The following is a 25,980-nucleotide window of genomic DNA, read 5'->3' on the forward strand; positions in this document are numbered from 1 at the left end:
ATCAATAGTATTCAGCATCTGATTCACTAGTATTCAGCATCTGATTCACTAGTATTCAGCATCACTAGTATTCAGCATCAATAATAATCCTATTGTTTCAATATCTTGGTGGCATGCTTCGATATATAATCAAACTTTGTATTGAAAGTTTTCTAAAGAGTTGCAAACATTCTAAAAAGTTTAGGAATTTAATATTTACTATGAGACTTCTGCAAGCACACAGGTAAAAATGGCTTTCAATATTTGCCAATCTTGCATCATTAAAAGTTTCAAAGCATGCAGGTTGTTGTTTCTCAGAAATATAACTATACAGTGTATTTGAAGTCTTTTTATTTGCTTTCTAGTTATTTTCAGGAACTCTTCTGAATGGGAGGCAAATCATTTTGCCATATTGACAAAGCAGTCAATATATTCTAGACAATGTTCTGTTGATGTATTATTGCTGCAATGTCACAATATAATATTTATATTTGCTTAAATTACGTTGAACTTATACTGAGATTTTTTTAAAAATTCAAAATGGCAGTCAATTTATACCTTGGGTCAGCAATGTTTTTCCACTAAGTGCTAATTTTCAACACTAAATATTTTAAATTCTCCTTGAGTGTCACTATCTTAATTATCTAATTTTTTCTCTGAAATTGGGTGCCACACAAAATGTCTTAGAATGCAACAGGATGGCACATGTCCCACTGGTTACAAACCCTGACTTGCACATTTCAAATCATCAGAATGAATGTGGCCATTTCCTGTATATTTATGATGGCATGATTTACACTATTTATACAACACGTAGATATATCATGTGCTTTTCATAAACCATCTTCAAGATTATGTACATTGCATGTAATTTCAATATTGAAAAATGAAATACCTATACATTTTCTAAAGGGAAATAAAAGCATACATTTCAAGTCTGATCCAAATCTGATCAGAAATAAGGTCTCCAGAGTGGTCACAAGCTCAGCCATTCAAATGCAAGATCATCTAGTTATCAAAGGGGCCGCTCACCAATTAATATGTACTTTAGAGAGAGTGACGTATGTAAGGTGAAGTAGTCTGCATTTAAAACATGCACAATGGAGAGAATGTTGGCATACCTATATGCTACAGTAATGTAATGTGGATGATATTTCTTTGGATATTGTACTTTTGGAAATTTTACATGATTTAAGCACACTGTTAACTAAAATGACTGTTCCCTTGTGTTAAAAAATCAGCCTGAATTAGTCTAAAGTACACTATACATAGTAGCTATTAAAACAGGGAAAATGAATTTTGCCAGACTAGACAATACCAGCTTCTGAAAGTGCAATGAATGAATTACCAAATATATAAAATGGAAAAAAAGTTATCGGCTCTTTTTTATACAATTTACCTCTGAAGTTCTGGAAGTGAAAATGACCAAGTAGAACTAGCACTTTTTTGAAAGGTGCACATTTGAAGTAGGGCCAAGCTGTATACTCTATAACCCATAGTACACCCATCAATCATACACCAAAATAAAGGGAATTAAAGGTTCTTTTAATTATACCTAAGATATACAAGGTCTTTTTTAAATAGCTAGTATAACCAGTGAGGAAAGCCAGGGAAATTCTTTTTCTTTAAAATCCTAACCCTATGGAAAATGCAAAACTGTATAGCGCCACCAAAGTTGTCAATGACCTTGAAAAAAGAAGCCTATATCCTAAGTTTCATCAAAATAAGATTAAAAATACAGCCTGGATTTTGACAACAACTCAGTCATCAGATGCATTTGATATGCTTAGATCATTATTGAATTCATCTTTTTTAGTAATGATTGCCATATCTGATGACAAATTAGCATCATTTGAACAAAATTAAAAGCCCTAAATACCATAATGTCTTCTGTTAAATTTGGTCAAGTTCTGTTAATCAGCTTTCAAGAAAAACTTGTTTAAAAGGCTACTATTGTTAGTAATGACAATTATATTATGATGGTGAATCGGCACCATTCTTTCTTAAATATGAAAATTCTTTATGTCAGCATACTTTTGGTAATTTTTTTAAATTCTATCCAACATTTATTAAGAAAATGTTATCGTAAGTTTTCTTGCTGTTGTTTAGTAACACATATGATGGTAGATGGGCATCATTGGTACAAAACTGTTAGCCGTTTATGCTACGAAGATTCCTTTCAAAATGGTCAAATTCTTTTGCCATTTTCTCAGGAGGTGTTTTTTTAAGAGAGACTCAGAACAGGATGCCAACTGTGAATTTGGCCAAATTTTTAATCCTTGCCAAAATGAAAATACTTAAAAGCAAACCATTTTTAAAAAATAAAAAAGTTGTCAAAATATCCTGAATGGTTTGCAGCCCTCCTGAAAACATTATTGACTAAATGTAATAATTCCATGTAAGCAAAAGAAGCATAACCTCCAAAGTTGTGAAGAAGTTATTACATAATGAATGGCATTCCAAATGTTGCCAAGCAACTATCCATTCAAAATCAAATTACAGGAATATTGAACAATTTGCTCACAGAAATGCCTCACAGTGATCCACTACAAATTGCAAAAGAATGCACACAATTCTGCCATACATTGCATACAGATGTGAGTCAAAAATGGCAATAGCTCTTTAAAAAGTCAAGGAAGCAAAATGATTTGTTAAAAAGGTGCATTTTATTATGATGACCATAATATGACTGAATACCACAGCAATTCATAAAAAAAATGCAAGATAATAAGTGAGATTAGTTGTGTTAATGAGACTGAATCATTAAGCTGCAAGATAAAAAGGGCAATAACTTTTTGTAATTCATCAAAAAATGACAATGATATTGTCATACACTGCATTAAGCTACAGAACAAAAAGGGCAATAACTCTTATAAAAAATATTCCCAAGTAAAATGGTTTGTTGATACGAGTATCTTCATGTCATGATCATAAAATTTGCCCAGTTTTATGGCAATCCAAGAAGGATGCAGGACTAAATCAACATATGCACTAATGAGATTGAGTGGAACACTGCAGCAATACAAAAGTGGCAATAATTATATCAAAAATTGTGGGAGCAAAGTGATTTGTCAAAATGCACATCTTCATGTGATGATCATATTATTTACCAAGTTTCATTGCAATTATTCAGAAACTAACAAGATAGTTACGTACACTGCTACAAGACAAAAAGGGCATTACTAAAAACTGCTGGAGCAAAGTGATTTGTCAGCATACACTATTCAGGTGATGACCAAAATATTTATCAATTTCAAGGCAATCCATTAAAAATTCAGTTGCCAGATAGAATGATGGACTGGCCATCATGTTATCAAAAATCATGATTACTATACAGAGTCAAAGCAGTAGAACTTCTATCAGCAATGGATGGAAGCTATGGAATTCTTCAAAAGGAGCATAATCATGTCACTAACATCAGGGCCAGTTTTCACACTGTTCCAGCAGGTATCAGAATATGACAAATATTTACTAAAAATAATAAAATGAATGAAACGATAACAGATAAGCACACATGACACAATGTCATAGTGATGTAGCAACTTTAAATGCCAAACATTAATAATCTGATATCTTACAATTTCTTCCCAATCAACAGTCTTGAAAGGTTTTCTTGGTGTAATTTCCTCATCTCTTGGAGAACTTGTGTTACTTGCTGACTCAAGTAGAGATGCCTGGGATTGAGCTTGGCTGTTCCGGAATACTCTGGAGCTTCCGAGTGCAGACTTTTTTGATCTGTCTTGGCGAACTGAAGTTGAAGAACTACCAGCATTCCTAAAAGTGGGTATTGCTGTGCTACTTGTACTTCGTGAACTTGAAATCTTTGTGCTAGCTGTACTTCGAAAACTGGGAATAGCAGTGCTGCCTGTGCCATGAGAACCAGGAATGTTCATAAAGTGAATGTTTTGTTCCAGACATTCATCATCTGATTCATCATCATCATCACCACCTTTAGGTAACAAATTACCAGAAGAAGTGCTCACAGGTTTGCCCTGTGAAACATGTGAAGAGCTGCTACTTGGTGCCATACTTTTTTTGCTCTGCACGCTAAAGAAGTAAAAAAAAAAAATCACTGAAGAAAGATCAACAAAATTCATTTCAAAATTTCTCAGTATTTCGTGGGAAGTTAGACATGACTACAGACTGGGTTGAACTGTCTCATAATTTTGACAAATGTTGACCAATATACAAAAATATTTTCTTAAAATTCCAAGTCAAAAATGTATTTATGTGTAGAGCATTATTGTTCTCAAACTCTATCACAATTTAATCATAAACATCAAGGAAGTCACTTATGTAGCTAAAATTACACATATACTTTACAGGTGCCTAATTTTATCACTGTATCATAAATTTTGCTTATTTACCCACATGATTAGAATCAAATTTCTGTACTGAGATTACCTTTAACAAAGTTCATACATAGGTGTGTAAACTCCCTTAACTCCTGTACCACTTAGCCTTGAAACTGATTATAACTTGAATCAATGACATGTATATGGGTGTTGACTGTACCAACATTTATAAAACTTTGACCACATCCCTAGTAGAAGGGCTAAGGATTTAAATGGAACCCCAAAAAATATATTTTTAAAACTTCTACTGTCCTGCAGTCCCAACCCTAAAACCATATAAGCAGGATCAGGGCATGGAAAGATGAGGTTATGTCCATGAAAATATCTGAACCCAGGAAAACAATACATTACCAGCATTACACCACAGAAAATGCTTTGCAGTAAATAAGTAAAATTTATCATACAGTGATAAAATTAGGCACCTGTATGGTATATTTGTAATTTTTATAGGTTTAATGATACTTGCTAGTATTGATAGGCTATACATGACAGCCAATATGAATGATGGGCTACACATGGCAGCCAATATGAATGATGGGCTATACATGGCAGCCAATATGAATGATGGGCTATACATTGCAGCCAATAGGAATGATGAGCTACACATGGCAGCCAATATGAATGATGGGCTACACATGGCAGCCAATATGAATGATGGGCTGTACATGGCAGCCAATATGAATGATGGGCTATACATGGCAACCAATATGAATGGTGGCAGAAGAACCTGGGAAAATCCTGACATTGCTGAAACAATCTCTGAGAAACCTGAGCTGTAACAAGATTTTCAAGATGGCCACCATGATGGGCATACTGGATGTAAAACCAGCACCCTTTTCATATAGTACAAAGTAAACAAGATAAGAAGTTATTTGGTCAAAACCATATGTCAATATGACCATCCACTCAGGAATTTCTGATGCAGTTTAACAAGATGGTTGTCACAGTGGTCATACCGAATGCAAGATCACTAGAGACTGACAAGACAAATTAACAAGCATTTTGGTGAAAACCTCTTATTATTATGACTTTCTACTTAGGAGAATTAGCCATAATAGTAGTTTAAATATGGTGGCAATTATGTACATATTGGATGTCAGATTTGCACCATTTTCATTCAGGACCAACCAGACATCACACAACAAGAAATCCATTTATCAAGCAATAAAAAGATTTTCACAATGGCCACCATAATGGCAGTCTGACTGACAACAGTTTCATTTAGGACCAGCTAGACATAGGAACACCATATCAATATGACTTCCTGTTCAGAAGGAACCGCCAAAACAATATTCTAAGATTGTTGCCATGGTGGCAATATCAGATGGCAATAGTAGATGTAAAACCAACACCATTTTCATTCAGGACCATCTATACATCAAAATAACTTTTTCAGAGAAAACCTCATACTGATATAACCATGCATTCAGAATAGATATCAATAAAAAGATTTTCAATATGGATGCTGTGACAGACATATTGGTGTCATATATATCTATATTGTGTATATCTATATTGTGTCTTTAACTTTTGATCCATTACTGTAGATTGCAACGAACTATAAGTAGGTGTTTACTAGTTTTAAACTAGGCATTAATATTGAACCTGCTGACAAGTTTTAAGGTAAGTTCCCACTAGACGACTAAGTCAAGTTGATTGTGTATTAAAATAAGTCATATAGAAGATATTGTGACTCAGAGTCATAATAGAGTCGTGGAGATGTATATAAGGACAGAGTCAAACAATTATTTTGATTCCTAGTTCCTATTTACAAGTATTATTCTTTTTTAATATCAGTATGCAGATGTGTTTAAGGTTGTGTTTAGATTTAGTTTGAGAGGACTCATTTAATTTAAAATTATGTATTGGAACTACAAAGTGTTCACGTGGCAGTCTGTGCTAAAGCAACATTCAGGATTTTTGTGAATTCATTCAAAAGAAATTTTGGACAATGTCACTGTGATACATCAAGACTTTTGGCATTTCCGCACATTCAAGAATATTGGTACAACAGCACATTTAAGACCAAGATTTCATTTGGTCTATAATTTAAATAAATTTGGATGTATATGCATTCGGAAATAGGTAATCCTCAGAAACGTGATCATCGAAAACTTATTACTGGATAATCGGCTTAGTATGCGATTTCATTTTGCAAGGAGTTTTTCCTTTATTCCTTCTCATGGTTGTTATCTTGCAGCAGAACAAGATTTGGATGTACTTCAGCAGAATTCATATGAAAGCGCATAACTCGTGGTGTTGAGTTGTCAGGAGCGATACGCCAAAAGAAGCTTCACCCACCTTGTTCTTTGAGTAATTCTTTGTCTTGAATGGCCTAATGGTAAAACTCCTACTTGACGTCCGAGAGTACTTGGCACGGATCCCCCAACTCTTGTCTTCACTCGCCCTTCCATGATGACAACCTAGTTAGTTGTGTCCAATTATACCGCCGACATCGATTTTGTTTACCTTGGAGCCCACAGCCATTTCGGAATTCGACTGGTACTCATAATGTTACCAAAGAATCAAATATTTTAGTAATAATTTTGAAACCAGTCCTCATAAAGAGTGTACGAAAATCTTTGAAAAATCCCGATTAGACCATCACGTGCCGTAGCCATGTGTTCGAATCGATTGAAAAGCCGCGAACGAGATGAAAACGTAAATCTTGAAATCGCATCAAAATCAGTGGCATTTCCAACAACAAACATTGAAATAAAGGATGTTTTTATGAATATCAAGTTTATCAATAAACTATTTAATTATTTTATTCATTGAATAGTATACTTAATATAACTGACAGATTGTATACTATAATTTGCTCCGCCTCATGGGAATACTCAACAGACAATACCGCAAGATGTTACCTGTAAACGAAACTGAATTATTAATGTACTTACTGTGCTGTATACGTATGGAATGCCTAACATCAGTCGAAGTTAACAGGTGATTCACCATGTGAAGGATTTTATCCGATTTGTATGTATTTGGTTTATGTGAATTTTATTCACTTATTTGATAATTTGTACTCGAAGCAGGGGACAAATTAATACAAGATATATGAATTCGACAGAGAAAAATATTAGTTTTGCGTGCAATATAGAGTGATGATTCATTATACTTGCACCTTGAATAGAACTGATATATTTTGGTCAGTTGCTATAAAATTAGTTAAGTTTTACAAGATGAAAATATTTATTTTAAAAAATCAAGACATGAAATTTTCATGATACCCTCTAAGCTTACTGTTCACGATGATTTTTATGTATTTTGTTCATCTGTTCTAAATTTACTCTGGTTTCTAAATAATACTGTATTCAATATTGGGAAATGTTCCATGTTCCATTGTGGTTATAATGAATAAAACGTAATGACCTGTACATCATAGGAAGTTCTGTCTTCAAGGTCATTGAATAATTCCAATTTGCCTTTTAGCCCAACCCACCTGATTTGCAAGACAGATGTGTAAGTTTTCCTTCACACTTTGCCTTTCCTCCATAACATTGTGAAGCTGGTAAGATTATGTGATAAAACTTTGTATGTGTGTCACATACTACACTGGGGTAATATCTTCAAGGTCAAGGTTATGACTCAGTATTTAAAGTTTGCCTTTCACTATTCAGCCACTTAAACTACAGAGCCATACAAGATAGAGGGATGAAGCTCGGTATGCTTGTTTATCATTACTTCAGTGTGTCATATGCTACATTTTGTGTTTTATCTTCAAGGTCAAGGTTATGACATAGTATTGTACATTTTCCATACACTTTCCCTTCTGTTCTAATAATTACATTTATAGAGCTGTTTGTGATTAATTAATTTTTAAATGAAACTCGTGCATCAGTAGAAGGTTCTAATTGCCAATATAAAGGTCACATCTTAATATTTGAATTTTCTTTTTGGGAATTGTAACTTCAGAGCAATGTGAGATTAAGGTGTTAGCGCCACATACTTATACATCGTCAATGGAATTCTATATTGAAGGTGAAAGTTGTGGCTGCAGATGTTTAGTTTTCCATCTCGCTTTCCCTTTGATCCTTTTGAAGTTAAGAGATTAAACTTGGTACACACATACATAAGGGGATGTGTTGTGCATCTCCTGGGGTACCTGTCTTGAAAGTCAAGATCTTGGCTAAATATTTTAGCTTTTCCATCACACATTCCATTACACTATTCACTTAGAGATGTTTGAGATTAAAGGATGAAGCTTGGTATGCATTTATGTCATTAGCAGGTGTGTACCATGTTAGGTATTTCTTTTTCTCCAATGCCATTGTCAGTGTGTTGTATGTATAATTATTCTGTTTCAGTTTCCTTTTCAATGCTATAATGTTAGAGTTATTTGAGATGAAGGTATGAAACTTGGTATATATCATCACAAAAAGCCATATATCTTCACAAAAGGCATGTCACATATCATATGGGGGGGGGGCCTATCTTAAGGTGTAGGTCATATGTCAATATATTAGGTCTTAGATTTGGATTTATAATCTGATAGCTGTTTAAGATAATAGGTGAAGCTTGGTTTATTTATATATTGTCACCAGAAGATTGTTTGCATTGCATGTTTGGGGATGTATGGATAATGATTAAGGTTAAGGACACATGTTCATTCAGGATTAATTTGTTCCTGCTTTGTCAAAGCAGTTTGAAGTACAAGGATGAACCATGGCACACTTATGCTTCTCAGATTGATGGCATATCATGTATGACAGAGAAGGTTTTAAGGTGAAGGACCTAATTATTTCATTAAACCCCTTTTCTGCACTTTTCCTAAAATGGACCGGGAAATAAGACAATGAAATTTGGTTACTTTTCAGGTTTGCCCAGTAAATTCATAATTGTGCCTTGAAGGTCATAGATTTTGAATTATTGAGAACTTTTGTAACCATGGTATAGATAGTTCCCAAATGACTTCATCAGCCACCATATTTGTGGTCATTTGGCAGATTGACCTTTGACTTTATATGGTGTTTGAAATAAAGTCATTGAATCTCTAGATACTTTTACGAAATTTACATACATACAATCAAGCTTTCTGTTAGTATCTATATTTGTGATTTATAAATTGACCTTGCTTCAGCATGCCTTTTTAAAAATGGTAAATTTTGGTAATCGCATATAGGAGAAACTGCCAGGTTGCCTGTCATCCAGGTAAAATGGGCAGAATATCGTCTGCTAGTGACCTCATTGGGAAGCATCTATACCTGGAACAAATGTTTGCTTCTTGCATTGCACAACAATAAACCAACTTCAAAATTTATTTAATATCCAGTTAATACTTTTGGACTTGACCCAAGATGAAAGTTGATATCTGTACATTTTCCTTTGTGACCTTGCAACTTCTTGCTCCCACATGTTTACCTGTTTTAATGTAATACTGTGCAATCAATCAACCCAGGCAACAGCTGGTAGTCTAGCTATTCCTCATGGTAAAATTGAAGTAGATGGCAAGTAAAGTTAATTGACATGTGGCTATTAATAGTATAAGCATGTAGTTGCTTATAAAATACTAGTATACGGTAAGAATTCACTTATTTGTATGCAGTTTGTACTTCTACATCACACAGTGAGGAGTGGCCTCTACATTCAAAATTTTATTGATATCAATCAAGAGTTCCAGTTATGCAGATTATGTTCATATCAGACATTTGTTCCGATAATTAATGCTTTACTGCAATTATTTTGCAGTTTCCCGTGTTTTAAAGGACAGCTTACTGGCATTTGATGAAAATGCTCTGCAGGAAGATGGGGAAAATATTTTGATTGATTACCACAGTGGCAACTGATCAATACTGAAGATCTCAGATCAGTGGTTTCATATTTTCACAGTCTGTATATTTGCATTTCATGTCTTTTTGGCATAAAACAGTCTTTTCATGAACTGAAGTTGTTACAGACAATGATACAGACTGACAGAATTAGATGCACTATTGATATTTTAAAGTTTTGCCTGAATCAATTTATGTTAAAATTTTGATGACTTTATTTACAAAAAAAAACTTATAAAATGAAGATGAGGGAAAACTGTTTTAAGTTTAATTGTTCATATCTTTATATTTCAGATACTGGTTCATCTATATACCAGTCTTACAGATGGTTAGAAACATTGGTGCATTTGTTAGCATTGATGCAAGAAAAGGAGTATGCATGGAAGAAAATTTCTTCATTAATTTTTTTAATGCTGGCATTATTCATTTCATGCAAGGTGATAAGGTGAAGCATACACATTTAAATTAATCGAGGAAATATAATGAGTTTAGAGGGAAATAAGTGATCCAGATTTTCATTTGAATGACAGTATGACATATTCAAAGATGCCTTTTAAACTGTCTCAAAAGTGGCCTCGGCAGTTTGGTTTTGAGATTATAGGAGACAGCCCTACCTTTGTTCTATCTGTGGAGAAAGGAAGTGTTGCCTTCAAAGCAGGATTGCTACCAGGGGATCAGATTTTGGAACTTGATGGACATGATGTCACCAACTTGTCTGTGGACACCCTTAAAAAAATTGCAAGACACAGTCCAACACAGCCACCAACACTTGGTGTTGTATCCAGACTCCTCCACTTGGAGATAGTTGGGAGCAAAACTATTGGTCTAGGATTTAACCTAGAAGAAGGAAAACCAGTTACAGTTCGAGATGTCGAGAATGAGGGACCTGCTGAAGAAGCAGGATTGAGGCCTGGTAATAAACCATTTTCCCAAGAAAGTACTAATTATTCATTGTTAAATTAGTATCAGTTTGTTCAGGTTCATCAGAGCATCAAACAATGCATTTATTGCACTTATTATGTTGAAATGCATGTACATTATTGTTGCACTTTATTATATTGAAATATGTTTACATTTACGTTACATTTTATCATGGTGAAATACATGTACATGTTAGACTTTATTATATTGAAATATATGTACAATAATGTTACATTTTAGTATCTTGAAATATATGCACATTAATGTTAAACTTTATTATGTTGAAATACATGTGTATTGATTTTATCCATTCAGATGCTGTGAATTTGTGGAGACAAGCCAATTTTTATTCAAAATTAATATTTCCACATTTATTTATTCTGAGTAGGCATTTGCTGCATAATGTTTAATGCTTATATGAAAATGACATGTTCCTTTGTACATAAATCTGCAGATTTGGGAAGTCTTCTTTTCACAGAAAGATTATTGTTCATTTGGTGTGTAAATCTATAGTTTCTAGCAAGCACAAAATTGACAAAGGTTGGTAACCCATTAAAAATAGAGAATTCACATTTTTTTGTATCTCGTTTACTGGATCTGCCCAACAGTATAGATTACTCAGAACTCTTAAATAGAAAGGAATTACTAATTGAATAAACTTCACCCCTGTTGAATATATCATTGTAACAGCTGTATTAATTGGATTCCTATTGAGTCAGATCTGAAAATAAACCTATATTATTGATAAATTTAGATGTTCAGTGGACATTTTACTTATGAATGAAATGGTTAAAATCTACTTTGTCATTTCTTATTCTTGAAAATAGCAAAAAAGATGTAATGCTCTTATTGATATTTTGTATTGTTCTGTGTCTCTATTCCAGGCGACATTATTTTGGAAGTGAATGGCAGACCCATTTTTGGCCCAGAGGAGGTCAACCCAATTTTGGCTAGCCACTCTAGGAGAGTCATGATGTCCATCATCCCAGTTGGCAGACATGTAACCAAACCAATCACCCAAGTCAAAGATCAAGCAATCTCCAATGGAAGTAGGGTACAAAGGGCAAGAGATCTTCATGGAAAGGTATATATTGTAAATGTCATGCAGCACATGAAAGAAGGTTTTTAAAATAGTAATTAGTGTAAATCAAAACTGTTAACCCAAGCATTGTTGCTTTTTTATATATTTAGTGATTAAACAATATTTTGATATATTTGAAAAGTTAAGAATATTATGCAAAATTATTTAACTGCATTGTTTTCTTTAGAATGTGTGATTGTGCAAATTCCCCTTAAAAATGAGTGTGCATGCAAAAGACAGGCAAAGTCAATTTGCAATAAGCATAACAAAACCTGTAACATTCACTGATGTCAACAAAGCTCTGTATAACAAAATTTGTAACATTTACTGTTGTCAACAAAGCTTTGCATAACAAAACCTGTAACATTCATTGATGTCAACAAAGTTCTGTATAACAAAGCATGTTGTTGTTGTTGTTGTGGGGTTTAACGCCATTTTTCAGCACATGATAGGCTATACATGGCGGCCAGTATTAATGGTGGAGGAAGAACCCGGGAAAACCCCGGAAAGAACCACCGACCCACGAGAAGCTACTGGCAAGCTTTCTCACATACCCACATTGGCCGAATCTGAGACTCGAACCGCCGCAGACAGAGGTGAGATGGCAGTGATCCGTAACGAAGAGCGCTTTAGACCACTCGGCCACTCGGGGCCCCTAACAAAGCATGTAACATTCATTGATGTCATCAATGCTCTGCATAACAAAACCTGTAACATTCATTGATATCAACAAAGCTTTGCATAACAAAACCTGTAACATTCACTGATGTCAATAAAGCTCTGTATAACAAAACCTGTAACATTCACTGATGTCAACAAAGCTCTGCAGAACAAAACCTGTAACATTCACTGATGTCAACAAAGCTTTGCATAACAAAACCTGTAACATTCATTGATGTCAACAAAGCTCTGTATATCAAAATCTGTAACATTCACTGATGTCAACAAAGTTCTGTATAATAAAACATGTAACATTCACAACAACGCTGTGCATAACAAAACCTGTAACATTCATTGATGTCAACAATGCTCTGTATAACAAAACTTGTAACATTCACTGATGTCAACAAAGCTCTGCATAACAAAACCTGTAACATTCACTGATGTGAACAAAGCTCTGCATAACAAAACCTGTAACATTCCTTGATGTCAACAATGCTCTGTATAACAAAACCTGTAACATTCACTGATGTCAACAGTTCTGTATAACAAAGCATGTAACATTCACAACAATGCTCTGCATAACAAAACCTGTAACATTCATTGATGTCAACAAAGCTTTGCATAACAAAACCTGTAACATTCACTGATGTCAATAAAGCTCTGTATAACAAAACCTGTAACATTCACTGATGTCAACAAAGCTCTGCAGAACAAAACCTGTAACATTCACTGATGTCAACAAAGCTTTGCATAACAAAACCTGTAACATTCATTGATGTCAACAAAGCTCTGTATAACAAAACCTGTAACATTCATTGATGTCAACAAAGCTCTGCATGACAAAACCTGTAACATTCAATGATGTCAACAAAGTTTTGCATAACAAAACCTGTAACATTCATTGATGTCAACAAAGCTTTGCATAACAAAACCTGTAATACTCATTGATGTCAACAAAGCTTTGCATAACAAAACATGTAACATTCATTGATGTCAACAAAGCTCTGAAAAACAAAACCTGTAACATTCATTGATGTCAACAAAGCTGTGCATAAAAAAACCTGTACCATTCATTGATGTCAACAAAGCTCTGCATAACAAAATCTGTAATATTCATTGATGTCAACAAAGCTCTGCATAACAAAACCTGTAACATTCATTGATGTCAACAAAGCTTTGCATAACAAAACCTGTAACATTCATTGACGTCAACAAAGCTCTGCATAACAAAACTTGTAACATTCATTGATGTCAACAAAGCTCTGCATAACAAAACCTGTAATGTTCATTGATGTCAACAAAGCTCTGCATAACAAAACCTGTAACGTTCACTGATGTCAATAAAGCTCTGCATAACAAAACCTGTAACATTCACTGATGTCAACAAAGTTCTGTATAACAAAACATGTGACATTCACAACAACGCTGTGCATAACTAAACCTGTAACATTCATTGATGTCAACAATGCTCTGTATAACAAAACTTGTAACATTCACTGATGTCAACAAAGCTCTGTATAACAAAACTTGTAACATTCACTGATGTCAACAAAGCTCTGTATAACAAAACCTGTAACATTCACTGATGTCAACACAGCTCTGCATAACAAAACCTGTAACATTCCTTGATGTCAACAATGCTCTGTATAACAAAACCTGTAACATTCACTGATGTCAACAAAGTTCTGTATAACAAAGCATGTAACATTCACAACAATGCTCTGCATAACAAAACCTGTAACATTCATTGATGTCAACAAAGCTCTGTATAACAAAGCCTGTAACATTCACAACAAAGCTCTGCATAACAAAACCTGTAACATTCATTGATGTCATCGCTGATCAGTGTAAGCTCTTGAGGTCTTGATCAGCTGCTATAATCAGGCACTTACTGTGTTACTGTTTGCTTTCATTTATTATTGTTGTTAAAAGCCTTTTAACAACATCACATGGTGATGATGCACAATTAGAGAAATGCAGTGTTCAGTGTTCTTTAGTACTGTCGCTGCTTTTTCATGCAGAAATATTTTTATGACTTGATGTGCCAATGTCATAACATGTCATTACTAACGTGATTTCTCACATGTGCTGACAATGAAGATAAATGTAAGTTTAATCTTTATTTTAAAAAAATTATCACACACATTTGTAGTTACTTAGACAAGTCTGTTCATAGATACTGTTTTCATATAAAACCTGATCCCCTTAAAATTGAAAATCCATTCTTCATACCTATGGGGTTTCCTGCTCAAATGAGGGGTGACGTCTTCCATCCCTCCCATTACTCATTCAGATAAATCAGTTCACCATAAGCATGACAAAACCTGTAACATTAATTGATGTCAACAAAGCTCATTTTGACTATTGTAAGCTCTTCGGGTTTTGATCAGCTGCCATAATCAGGCACTTACTAAGTCACTGTTTGCTTTCATTTATTATTATTATTAAAAGCCTTTTACCAACAGAACTTGGTGATGATGTGCAGTGGCAGATATGCATTGTTCAGAATTCCATAGTAATGTCTCTGCTTTTTCATGGAGAAATATGTATATGACAGTATATGCCATTATCATAGTGATTACTGACATGTGATTGTTGACATGTGATTACTGACATGTGATTGTTGACATGTGCTGATAATGAAGGTAAATGTTAGTTTAATCTATATTTTAAAACAATTATCACACATGTGTTGAAACTTACATCAACAACTTTATTCATAGATACTGTTTTCATATAAACCTGATCCCCTTAAAATGAAAAGTCCCTTCTAAATTCCTGTGGGGTTTCAAGCTGAGATGAGGGGTGTCTCCCATCCCTCCCATTACTCATTCAGATCCACCACATACTCAAAATTATTATTTTAAATAAGTTAGAACAAACGCTTTTCTGTTGGGGGTGGGGTGTCTTACCTTGCTTCCAGTGTTGTATATTTATGGTGTAAACTTTCTGTGATCATGCCACCGCAAACTGTGAGCATCTCACTGTAATTGCCTATTTATCAGAAAACAACCTAAACGTAATGATTGGATTATACTATGTGTGATTAGTAGTAACTCAGAAAGGATTAAAGACATGAAGCAGTATAAAACAATTAAGATTGCTTGTATTCTTTTTCCACGGTTGGTTTGGCATCAATGTTTAATGTTTGTCAACATAGATTATACTTTGTTTAATAATAAGTAATTCAGAAACCATGAAAGACTAATAGATTATGGTTGGTTTAGTAATTACTAAATAATTCAAGTGGCATAAAACTGGTTTGTTTGGCTTTGGTTTTAAAGTTTGTAGAGATATCTAAATTTTGTTGTCTTTCAATGCTAATCAAGTTCATAGGGACATGAATTACATTATGCCTTTCCTGTAAAGTCAGCCTATCGTGCTGAAAAATGGCGTTAAACCCCACAACAACAACATTTAAGAAGAACTTGCCAAATTCAACCCAGATAGTACCGATTTCGAGCAATTCTGTCAGGCAGTTGGCAACCTGAATCTTTCCATAGGTAGCAAACAATTTAAACTTCTTGGTAGAGGATATTTTCTATTCAGAGGATACCAGGATACAGTATTGATGTATCATCTGCTTGTGTTTAGATCAACAATGGTGAGGAAAGCCACAAATCTAATCCAGGCAATGATCTACCAAGAAATGTAAAAATGTTTGTGATGCTTAGGAGAGCATACATGTACTGTGAAAGGACTGATGTGAAGAGATGATGTGAATATCATAATGTAGATAAAGGAACTTTGCTTAGAAGTTCTCATATTTGTCCATTTGCATGCAAAAGATCAGGTCAGTGAAGATCACATTTTTGTCCATTTGCATGCAAAAGATCAGGTCAGTGAAGATCACATTTTTGTCCATTGCATGCAAAAGATCAGGTCAATGAAGATCACATTTTTGTCCATTTGCATGCAAAAGATCAGGTCAATGAAGATCACATTTTTGTCCATTTGCATGCAAAATATCAGGTCAATGAAGATCACATTTTTGTCCATTTGCATGCAAAAGATCAGGTCAATGAAGATCACATTTTTGTCCATTTGCATGCAAAATATCAGGTCAATGAAGATCACATTTTTGTCCATTTGCATGCAAAAGATCAGGTCAATGAAGATCACATTTTTGTCCATTTGCATGCAGAAGATATGGTCAGTGAAGATCACATTTTTGTCCATTTGCATGCAGAAGATCAGGTCAATGAAGATCACATTTTTGTCCATTTGCATGCAAAAGATCAGGTCAATGAAGATCACATTTTTGTCCATTTGCATGCAAAATTTCAGGTCAATGAAGATCACATTTTTGTCCATTTGCATGCAAAAGATCAGGTCAATGAAGATCACGTTTGTGTCCATTTGCATGCAAAAGATCAGTCAATGAAGATCACATTTTTGTCCATTTGCATGCAGAAGATCAGGTCAATGAAGATCACATTTTTGTCCATTTGCATGCAAAAGATCAATCAATGAAGATCACATTTTTGTCCATTTGCATGCAAAAGATCAGTCAATGAAGATCACATTTTTGTCCATTTGCATGCAAAAGATCAGGTCAATGAAGATCACATTTTTGTCCATTTGCATGCAAAATATCAGGTCAATGAAGATCACATTTTTGTCCATTTGCATGCAAAAGATCAGGTCAAAGAAGATCACATTTTTGTCCATTTGCATGCAAAAGATCAGGTCAATGAAGATCACATTTTTGTCCATTTGCATGCAAAAGATCAGGTCAATGAAGATCACATTTTTGTCCATTTGCATGCAAAAGATTAGTTAATGAAGATCACATTTTTGTCCATTTGCATGCAAAAGATCAGGTCAGTGAAGATTCTTCTGATTTAAAGTTAAAGCTCCTGATCAGCGTTTGCAATCTACTGATACGTCCAAAGCTGATCTCTCTGTTCTGTAACATGGATACTCCTTATGAAAATGCCAGAGAGGAATTCCCCATAGGTGAAATCCTGGAGAAATTACTGAAGTGAAATAGTTTATTAATTAATTAACTTACATTTTGGTGTCTCAAATGATGCCACTTCTCAGTCTTTGGAAATTGCAGACGTAGAAGTACCAGAACTATCATTTGCAGTAGAATAGAATGTAGACAAATGGTGCAGGTGAACATTATTGAGTACATAAATGCAATAACTCTTTCAGCCTACAGTTTTATTTACAAGGCATAAATAAATTTTACACTTAAATTAACTTGATCTCTTAGCAGTCTTTGTTTTAGAGAGAATACTTACAATTGTTTACAAAGTCAAAACATATACAAGTTAGCGGATTTCTTTATATTTTTTTGGTTCTAATCACTGTAAAATGTGTATACTAAGATATGAGTACAAGTAATTATAGCATTCTCCTCAGTGTAAGGCTCTTCATTATACTGTAGTTCCTGTTACAGCACTCCCTCAATATAAGTCCCTTCATTATAACATGTTTTCTTTACAGCACTCCCTTACTATAAGTCTGTTCATAATATTGTTCTTACTGTATGGTAAATATGTTCATGGATTGCAATTGATTATGTAGCAGTGAAATTATATGTATAGTATTCTTCATTATAAGATGATTTTATATGTATAGTATTCTTCATTATAAGATGATCTTTCTGTAAAGCAATACACTCACATGGACAGATAATAATTAGTGAGTACTGTTCATAGAAAAAGTGTAAGAAATTAGATCCTTTTGCCATGTATCCTAAAAGTATAGAAATGATATCCTTTCACCATGTATCCTAAAGGTATAGAAATGATATCCTTTCACCATGTATCCTAAAAAGCATAGAAATGATATCCTTTCACCATGTATCCTAAAAGTATAGAAATGATATCCTTTCACCATGTATCCTAAAAGTATAGAAATGATATCCTTTCACCATGTATCCTAAAAGTATATAAATGATATCCTTTCACCATGTATCCTAAAAGTATAGAAATGATATCCTTTCACCATGTATCCTAAAAGTATAGAAATGATATCCTTTCACCATGTATCCTAAAAAGTATAGAAATGATATCCTTTCACCATGTATCCTAAAAGTATAGAAATGATATCCTTTCACCATGTATCCTAAAAAGTATAGAAATGATATCCTTTCACCATGTATCCTAAAGGTATAGAAATGATATCCTTTCACCATGTATCCTAAAAAGTATAGAAATGATATCCTTTCACCATGTATCCTAAAAAGTATAGACATAATATCCTTTCACCAAGTATCCTAAAAATTTAAAAATCTTTGAAATATTAATTGATTGAAGCTCTTATATTCCTATCACTTTTTGCACCAAGAAAAGTGTTTCTTTCTTAAAAATGAATATGAATTCTGATTGTCTGAACAAGTCACACATACTCAACAATAATACAATCACACATACTCTTCAATAATAATGTCACACATGCTCAACAATAGTATAGTGCATTAGTTTCCACACAGTGATTTTAGCTTCATAAAATAATGTACAGTATTGTTCACATGGGGATATTTTTAGATTATGGTATGAAAGTACATGCAATAAAACAAAATTTGGAAGAACATGCTCCAACTTTGTAAGTTTTCTATATACAGTACAATAATTAAATGGAATGTTTGAGAAATTATACTTTAAGTACTTATGTATTTGTCAAAATGACTGTTCCAGTGGCCTAAGTGGTTAGAGCATCTGCCTTGGATGCAGGAGGTTGCTGGTTTGAACCTCAGCTGAGTCATACCAAAGACTTATAAAATGGTACTAACAGGTGCCTTGCTTGGTGCTCAGCATGAAGAGGTTAGTGTTAGGACTGGTCAGCCTGGTGTCAGGATAATATGACTGAGTGGGACATGATGTTACATGTCTGTGGCATGATGCCCCAGTGCTAGGCATGACTATAAACTACCACACTGCAGACATCATAGTGATATGACTGAAAGATTTGTTAAAGCTATGTTAAAAATCCAAATCACTCACACAGGTACACACATTTGTCAAATTAATAAAGTTCCAGTTTTCATCCATTTAATTAGATTATAATTAAGTTCAGCATTTATATGTTCCTTTCCTTTGGGATTCTGCTCTAAGTTGGTGACCCCAAGTATTGAAATCTTTTCTTAAAGAGTTTTATTTGGTTTTGGGATGGAAAGGTGATTAACTGAAATTGTTCTTAAATTGGGAGTGTTGGCTTTGTTTTCTAGGTCATTGAGAATTAATGTGGCCATATTTTTTTAAACTTTGTGCATAAGCCTAACCTTTCTTAAATATATTTGTTTAATTACTGATAATATTTTAAGTGTTTCTCCAGATAACATTGTAGTAGTCTAGATTTGGTTGAATATAGCTTTTGTAATATATTTACCTATGTTTAGTTGATGGATATGACCTTTTTTTCTTAAATAGCCACAAAAAATGACTTTATGACATATGGGTATGACTTGAATATGTTCATTCCATTGCATATTGTTGTCATTCATCACCCCAAAGGTAAATGATGCTCACTCGCTGACATAAATGGAATGCCATGACAACAAATGATTGGACATTTTTTTATGGTTGTTTTTATTTTCCATGTGTAAAGAAGACTCTGAATTGTACTGAATCAATGAGAAATCTAAATAAGGGAATTTCCTGAGATGGGATAAGGTGAAATCGAGACTCTGAAATTTTGAATGGGGGGGAGGGACTTTAAGTTTCAGGGCAACTCCCATGCATTATCTATTGTTACGAGTCTAGGCTCTTACAAAATGTAACAGAAAAGAGTTAAGACAACAAGCTTTGTAAAATTTAAATAATTTATTTCCCTAGAAAACCAAATTAAAAATGAGAAAAAGAACTTACAGTTTTACGAATCAAATCCAAAATTAATTTAAAGAATTAAAAAATAGAAGCCCTGTTATTAAATAGTCCTAAACGAATCAGAGTTTCAGTCCTAGTGAAATTTAAAATGGAAGGTGATGACGTCAGTTGTAACCTGCGAAGAGCTGTTGTGTCAAAAGTTCCTTGTTGAATGACATAAAATAATATGCCAGTTTTTGAATTCTGTATAAATTTTGATAAATGTCCTTGTCCAAGAATTAATTTAGACCACTAGTATTTCCAGGGAAAAATAATCACTTAAATTCCAAAAATTTAAAGGAAAGAAAATTTCAGCCCAAACTGGTCACAACAACACAACTTAACGTGTCAAAATTTTAGAGCCCACTCACTACTTCAATATAAAACATCAGGTATAAGGCTAACTTAAGACGCAAAACAGATTCCCTGATGGGGGTCAAGAGTTAAACCTTCCAGAAGAAATGGAAGTTTGTTACATGAAAATTATGACATACTCCCAGTATGGCCTTAACTGAAATCATTGGTTCTATCTCTGGGAAAGAATAAAAAAATTAATTAAAAAAAGTTGTTTACCAGAACTGCCACTGTTTCTGAATCAAGGTCAGAAACTAGATACAGTGTTTCTATTATTATAACAGTCCGGTCAAACAGAACTGAACTGAATTTCTGGAAGTCAAATCCAGTAAACAAAGTTACATTACAATAGCATGTAATAGAATTACAAATTTAAAAAAAAAATAACAAACAAATAATTAAATTAAATATACACAACACTGTTAAATTCTGACCAGACTGTCATGTAGAGAAGCAACTGGATTTTCATTACACCCTGTATCAAACAGGGCTTCTTTCAAATTTCCCACCAGAGATAAATTTGAAACAACTCCATGCAATGACCCAAGAGCATTTTCTTCCTTTTGTTTGTTTTGGGTACGTGCATGCTTTATTTATACATGTACTTACAATTGCGTTTTTCCTTTTCCAGCCAGTATAATAACTAATTGGCACTGAAAGGAATGCTGTTACAGAGGCTGCAAAAATGAAAAGAAATCCTCATCATTTATTGAATGTGTGTATGACTGTAGCCAGATTGATTGGCCATTGTATTAAATGTATAGTCCATTACCATAGACTAGACAGTAACGAGGTCAGGCTATGTACAGCTACTAGTCCCTTGCCATAGATTACAGCCAGTAAAGGGGTTAGGCTATATTGCATAGCTAATATTTCATTACCATAGATTACAGATGGTAAATAGGTCAGTCTTTGTGCAGCTGATGGTACATTACTATAGGTTGCAGACATTAAAGAGGTTGGTCTATGTACAGATAACAGTCAATTACCATAGATTACAATTAGTAAAGATGAGGTTATGTGAAGCTAATTGTCTATTACCATAGATTACAGACAGTAAAGAGTCCATCTAACCACTGAGATTTCTAGAACACTGGAATAAGTGCATGAACAACTCCATTTATGAGGCACTCTGTAAAAATTAATTCTTTTCATGAAACCCCTTGAATCAGATGGCTTAAGTTTTGTTAATCTTGTGGGAAAAATGCGTGTGACATTGTTTGAAGCCTCATAAACCTCTTTGTTTAAACAGAGTTTACAACCAGAATTTGCATGTTTGGAATTATAAACAACACCATGGATCCATGGTGACCATACTGTATTTCACTATAGATGGTCAAGGTCAACTGTCAGTAGGTTGTCAGGATTTCATAAAAGGGGTGGGTGGGACCCTGTCAAAAAAGTGAGCAGTGAAATTTTAAATTTGTTATTTTAGATTTTTTTAAAAATTGGTGGTTGTGAGCAGACCATGCCACACTTTCCTGGCTACATCCACACATTTTCTTTCAAGCATGATCTTAAGAGTTATGATAATTTTGACACAGAGACAGACAGACAAACACAGATACAAAACCTATTGTAGGGATAGTCTTGTAGTGCCAAATTTTATGTAACTGCACCTGTGTCAATTAGAAACATGAGAGGGTTTTTTTTGCACATTTAATTAGACTTGAATACTTCTGGTTCAACATGCCGACACCCTGCAATATGGTTGGCCCTAGCTTATAAAGTATGTTAGCAGACCTCAGAGAAAGCAATCCTTGAAGTCCTGTCTAGACTTTATGTTCAGCAAAATGTATGGTCTGATTGTGTTAACTGCAGACCATTTTTCTAACCCTAGTATACATATAAAAATGCACAAAACCTAAATTCTGTAAGAAAATTATAGCATATATCCATTCTCCACACGCACTCCTTTACAACCTTTAACGTGTATAAGAATTTCCAAAATGTTTTATTAAGTGGGAAATTACTTGTAAAATATTTCATTTTGAGCTCATTAATCCCAGTTTAAGCAGTCTGAGGTATTTAACTCTGGGGTCCCAAGTGGCCAAGTGGTCTAAAGCATTCACCGTTACAGATCATTGCCATCTCACCTCTGTCTGTGTGGGTTCGCGTCTCAGGTTCAGCCAATGTGGGTATGTGAGAAAGTTTGCCAGTAGCTTCTCATGGGTCAGTGGTTCTTTTCGGGGTTTTCCTGGGTTCTTCCTCCACCATTAATACTGACCGGCATGTGTAGCCTGTCTTGTGCTGAAAAATGGCATTAAACCCTACAACAAAAACAAGTTAACTCTGTTTTAAGCATTTAACACCTAGTAAAGCTTCAAATTTCACAACGAAAGGACACCTAACTAAATATGTTGCTTTAAATAGAAACTTCCAATCATTGATTTATTGTAAGCCTACCAACATACCATCCCACAAATATAACAGTTTCTTTGTTTTGGTTGCCTGTCAGCCTGAATTGTAACATAACTCTACTAGTACAGATTGGCTACATATATCATCATACTTAACAGGAATCACAGCCACTAAATTAAACAGTAAATAAAGATGTATTCCTTATCATTGACATTCATTTATTAAATTTATCCGGAGAATTTAGAATATTATATACAAATGAATCTTCTCTTCGAAGACCTAGATAAACAAAAATCCACTTCAAATAATTAGAGTTGTCTGTAATAATTTCATATTCTTTGTTCCTCATTCTCTGCTACTACACCCAGTGAGAAAATTGTAGAGTTTGGCCTTTGTTCTCATAACTTACAGATATAATTATCATGGAATTGGCATTGTAGTGAAGTACATGTACCAGTACCTTGAATTCATGAATTTCAACCTGATATCTTTGGAAACAGCAGGAGCATCAGCTGATGATTGGTGTTAAAACAAATTTACTTCTGCTGAAGTCAGTTCTACCACATGGCAATATCATGTGCAAAGAAGATTGATGTTGATTGTACAATGAAAAAAAAACTTACAGAATCATTCATTTCAAACAAATATCAGAATTTTCTGCATTGATCCTATACTCCAGATATTGCATTCATGTTTGCACACCTAGCAACAATCGACAGTGTTACACAACAATCCACAGTGTTATACAACAATCCACAGTGTTATACAACAATCCACATTCCACAGTGTTATACAACAATCCACAGTGTTATACAACAATCCACAGTGTTATATAAAGGACTAAGAATGAACTAATTTTTGGACTAAAGACATATGGTATGACAAGATAATTAAGTTTTTCTGAAAATAATGGATTTAAGATGGTGCTATTTTGATATAAATTAGAGCAAGATATTTTTTCCAGCTATTGACAGAAGGAATTGTTTCAAAAATATATCAGGTCCAACCCTAAGAACATTAAGTAGCTTGTCCATAGTATAATTGTGGTATACCATTTTGCGTACCACATCATGTTAGAAAATTCCATGGAACAAAATTGTTTAAGGCACCCAGCTATAATATAAATATAATGAAAGTAAGATATTGTACTAAACTGTCTGTGAATTCATTTCTGTTAACAACTTCTCAAAGACTCTGTGAATTAAGATAAATTTTGGTATGTGCCTGAAACCATTTACATGAAGAAGACATGAAGATTTGATTCTTGTCATACACAGTTTAATTACTCCTTTTGTACTTGTTTTTGCTCACCTAACTGTAAGACCAAGTGATGATTTGGTATATCCCTGTCTCACTGGTCATTGTACATTATTCTTAAATGTTTGTCAACAATTGTTACTTACCATTCTGTTGTCGATAAACTTGACCCAATTCTGACCAAACATGCAGTGTGGAATTGTATCTTCAAAGTTCATACAACACTAAATAAAACTGTTCACATATGCAAGCCAGGTAAGATATATTGAGCCGATGTTGCCGTGAAACATTGTATATATTATAGTCATCATCAGAAGATATGCATGTTGACATGTTTCTGTTCTCTTGAACAGAGTTTACAGAAAAGAGCAAAAACCAACAATTTTGGAAAATTCACCAGACAATTTATTTCTCAAGAATACAAAGTGAAAAATGTAAAAAGAACTTACATTATTGCAAAATCTATTTCAAATAATCCTAGAATTTCTAACACTGGTCTTAATGTTTAAAGTTCTTGATAACCTTTGGTGATATTCCAAAATAAATCCAATGCTGGAAGTGTTGATGCACCTGTGGTGGCCTGTGTCATAGTGATGTTACAACAATCTTCTGTTGAATCACAATAATACAATCCAAGAATATATCCTTATTTGAATTTCACTATAAATCCTGGTTAATGTCTCTTTGCAAGAATATAATTTTAGATGATGATCACTCTGTATTTCCAGTGAATAAATCAATTCCAGCCAGATGAAATACTGGACACAACCATAATACAACTGATTCTGCTCAGATCTTACAGTACAAGTAAATAATTTTTGATAGGCAGTATTATATAGTCCTCTATTTGACCTCAGGTTAAAATTTGAATTTTCTAAGAAATGTTCAAATTTCATTCTGGAAGGTTCCAAATGTTTACAAAATAAAGTCTTAGTTATAATTAGAAAGTATATTACAAAGTTATAATAAAAAAAACAGGGTAAATACAATGTCCTTGAATCAGACAAAGATAATAATCATGTTACCCATACTCAGGGTGAAAATATTATCTGTGTATTAGTTGTTTACAGAATTTTTTAAAAATCAGTTATTTATGTAAATTAAAAAAATGATTCAGGTCAGGTAGAAAATGAACTTGATTTTGAACAATGTCAAGTCCAAAATATAATAACGATAATATATAATGAATATAAATATCTAACAAACAATGCAAATTATATATACATAACACTGTTGTTAAGATATGCAAGTTGACCATTCATTAACATTTATATGTTGACCATTCATTAAGATTTGCATGTTGACCATTCATTATCCTCCATTTATTTATAGAAGTGTGATGTTCTTTTAATCAAGTCCACATAAGTGGGAAGTGAGAAACAACAGTCATTTTTCTGCCCATGGCAGCAGTATCAATATTT

General features: G+C 33.7%; 2 protein-coding genes across 3 annotated transcripts in view; one reads left to right on the forward strand and one right to left on the reverse strand.

Moving 5' to 3' along the window:
* The window catches only part of LOC149806092 (uncharacterized), a 123,250-nt gene extending 116,436 nt beyond the window's left edge, over positions 1-6,814 (reverse strand). For both annotated transcript variants that reach the window (XM_089950969.1, XM_089950968.1), the window contains exons 1-2: positions 6,636-6,814; positions 3,558-4,026 (exon numbers count right to left, since the gene is read on the reverse strand). In XM_089950969.1, the coding sequence (XP_089807095.1) occupies positions 3,558-4,026; positions 6,636-6,748 (582 nt within the window). In that variant the 5' untranslated portion in view covers positions 6,749-6,814. The remainder of the gene's footprint in view (positions 1-3,557; positions 4,027-6,635) is intronic.
* Positions 6,815-10,410: 3,596 nt separating this feature from the next.
* The window catches only part of LOC149806093 (delphilin-like), a 147,312-nt gene continuing 131,742 nt past the window's right edge, over positions 10,411-25,980 (forward strand). The window contains exons 1-2 of the mRNA XM_089950970.1: positions 10,411-11,018; positions 11,911-12,110. Of these exons, the coding sequence (XP_089807096.1) occupies positions 10,637-11,018; positions 11,911-12,110 (582 nt within the window). The 5' untranslated portion in view covers positions 10,411-10,636. The remainder of the gene's footprint in view (positions 11,019-11,910; positions 12,111-25,980) is intronic.

The sequence above is a fragment of the Sinohyriopsis cumingii genome, chromosome 2 (assembly GCF_028554795.1).
Source record: "Sinohyriopsis cumingii isolate HCF-2022 chromosome 2, ASM2855479v2, whole genome shotgun sequence".
Classification (NCBI taxonomy): Eukaryota; Metazoa; Mollusca; class Bivalvia; order Unionida; family Unionidae; genus Sinohyriopsis; species Sinohyriopsis cumingii.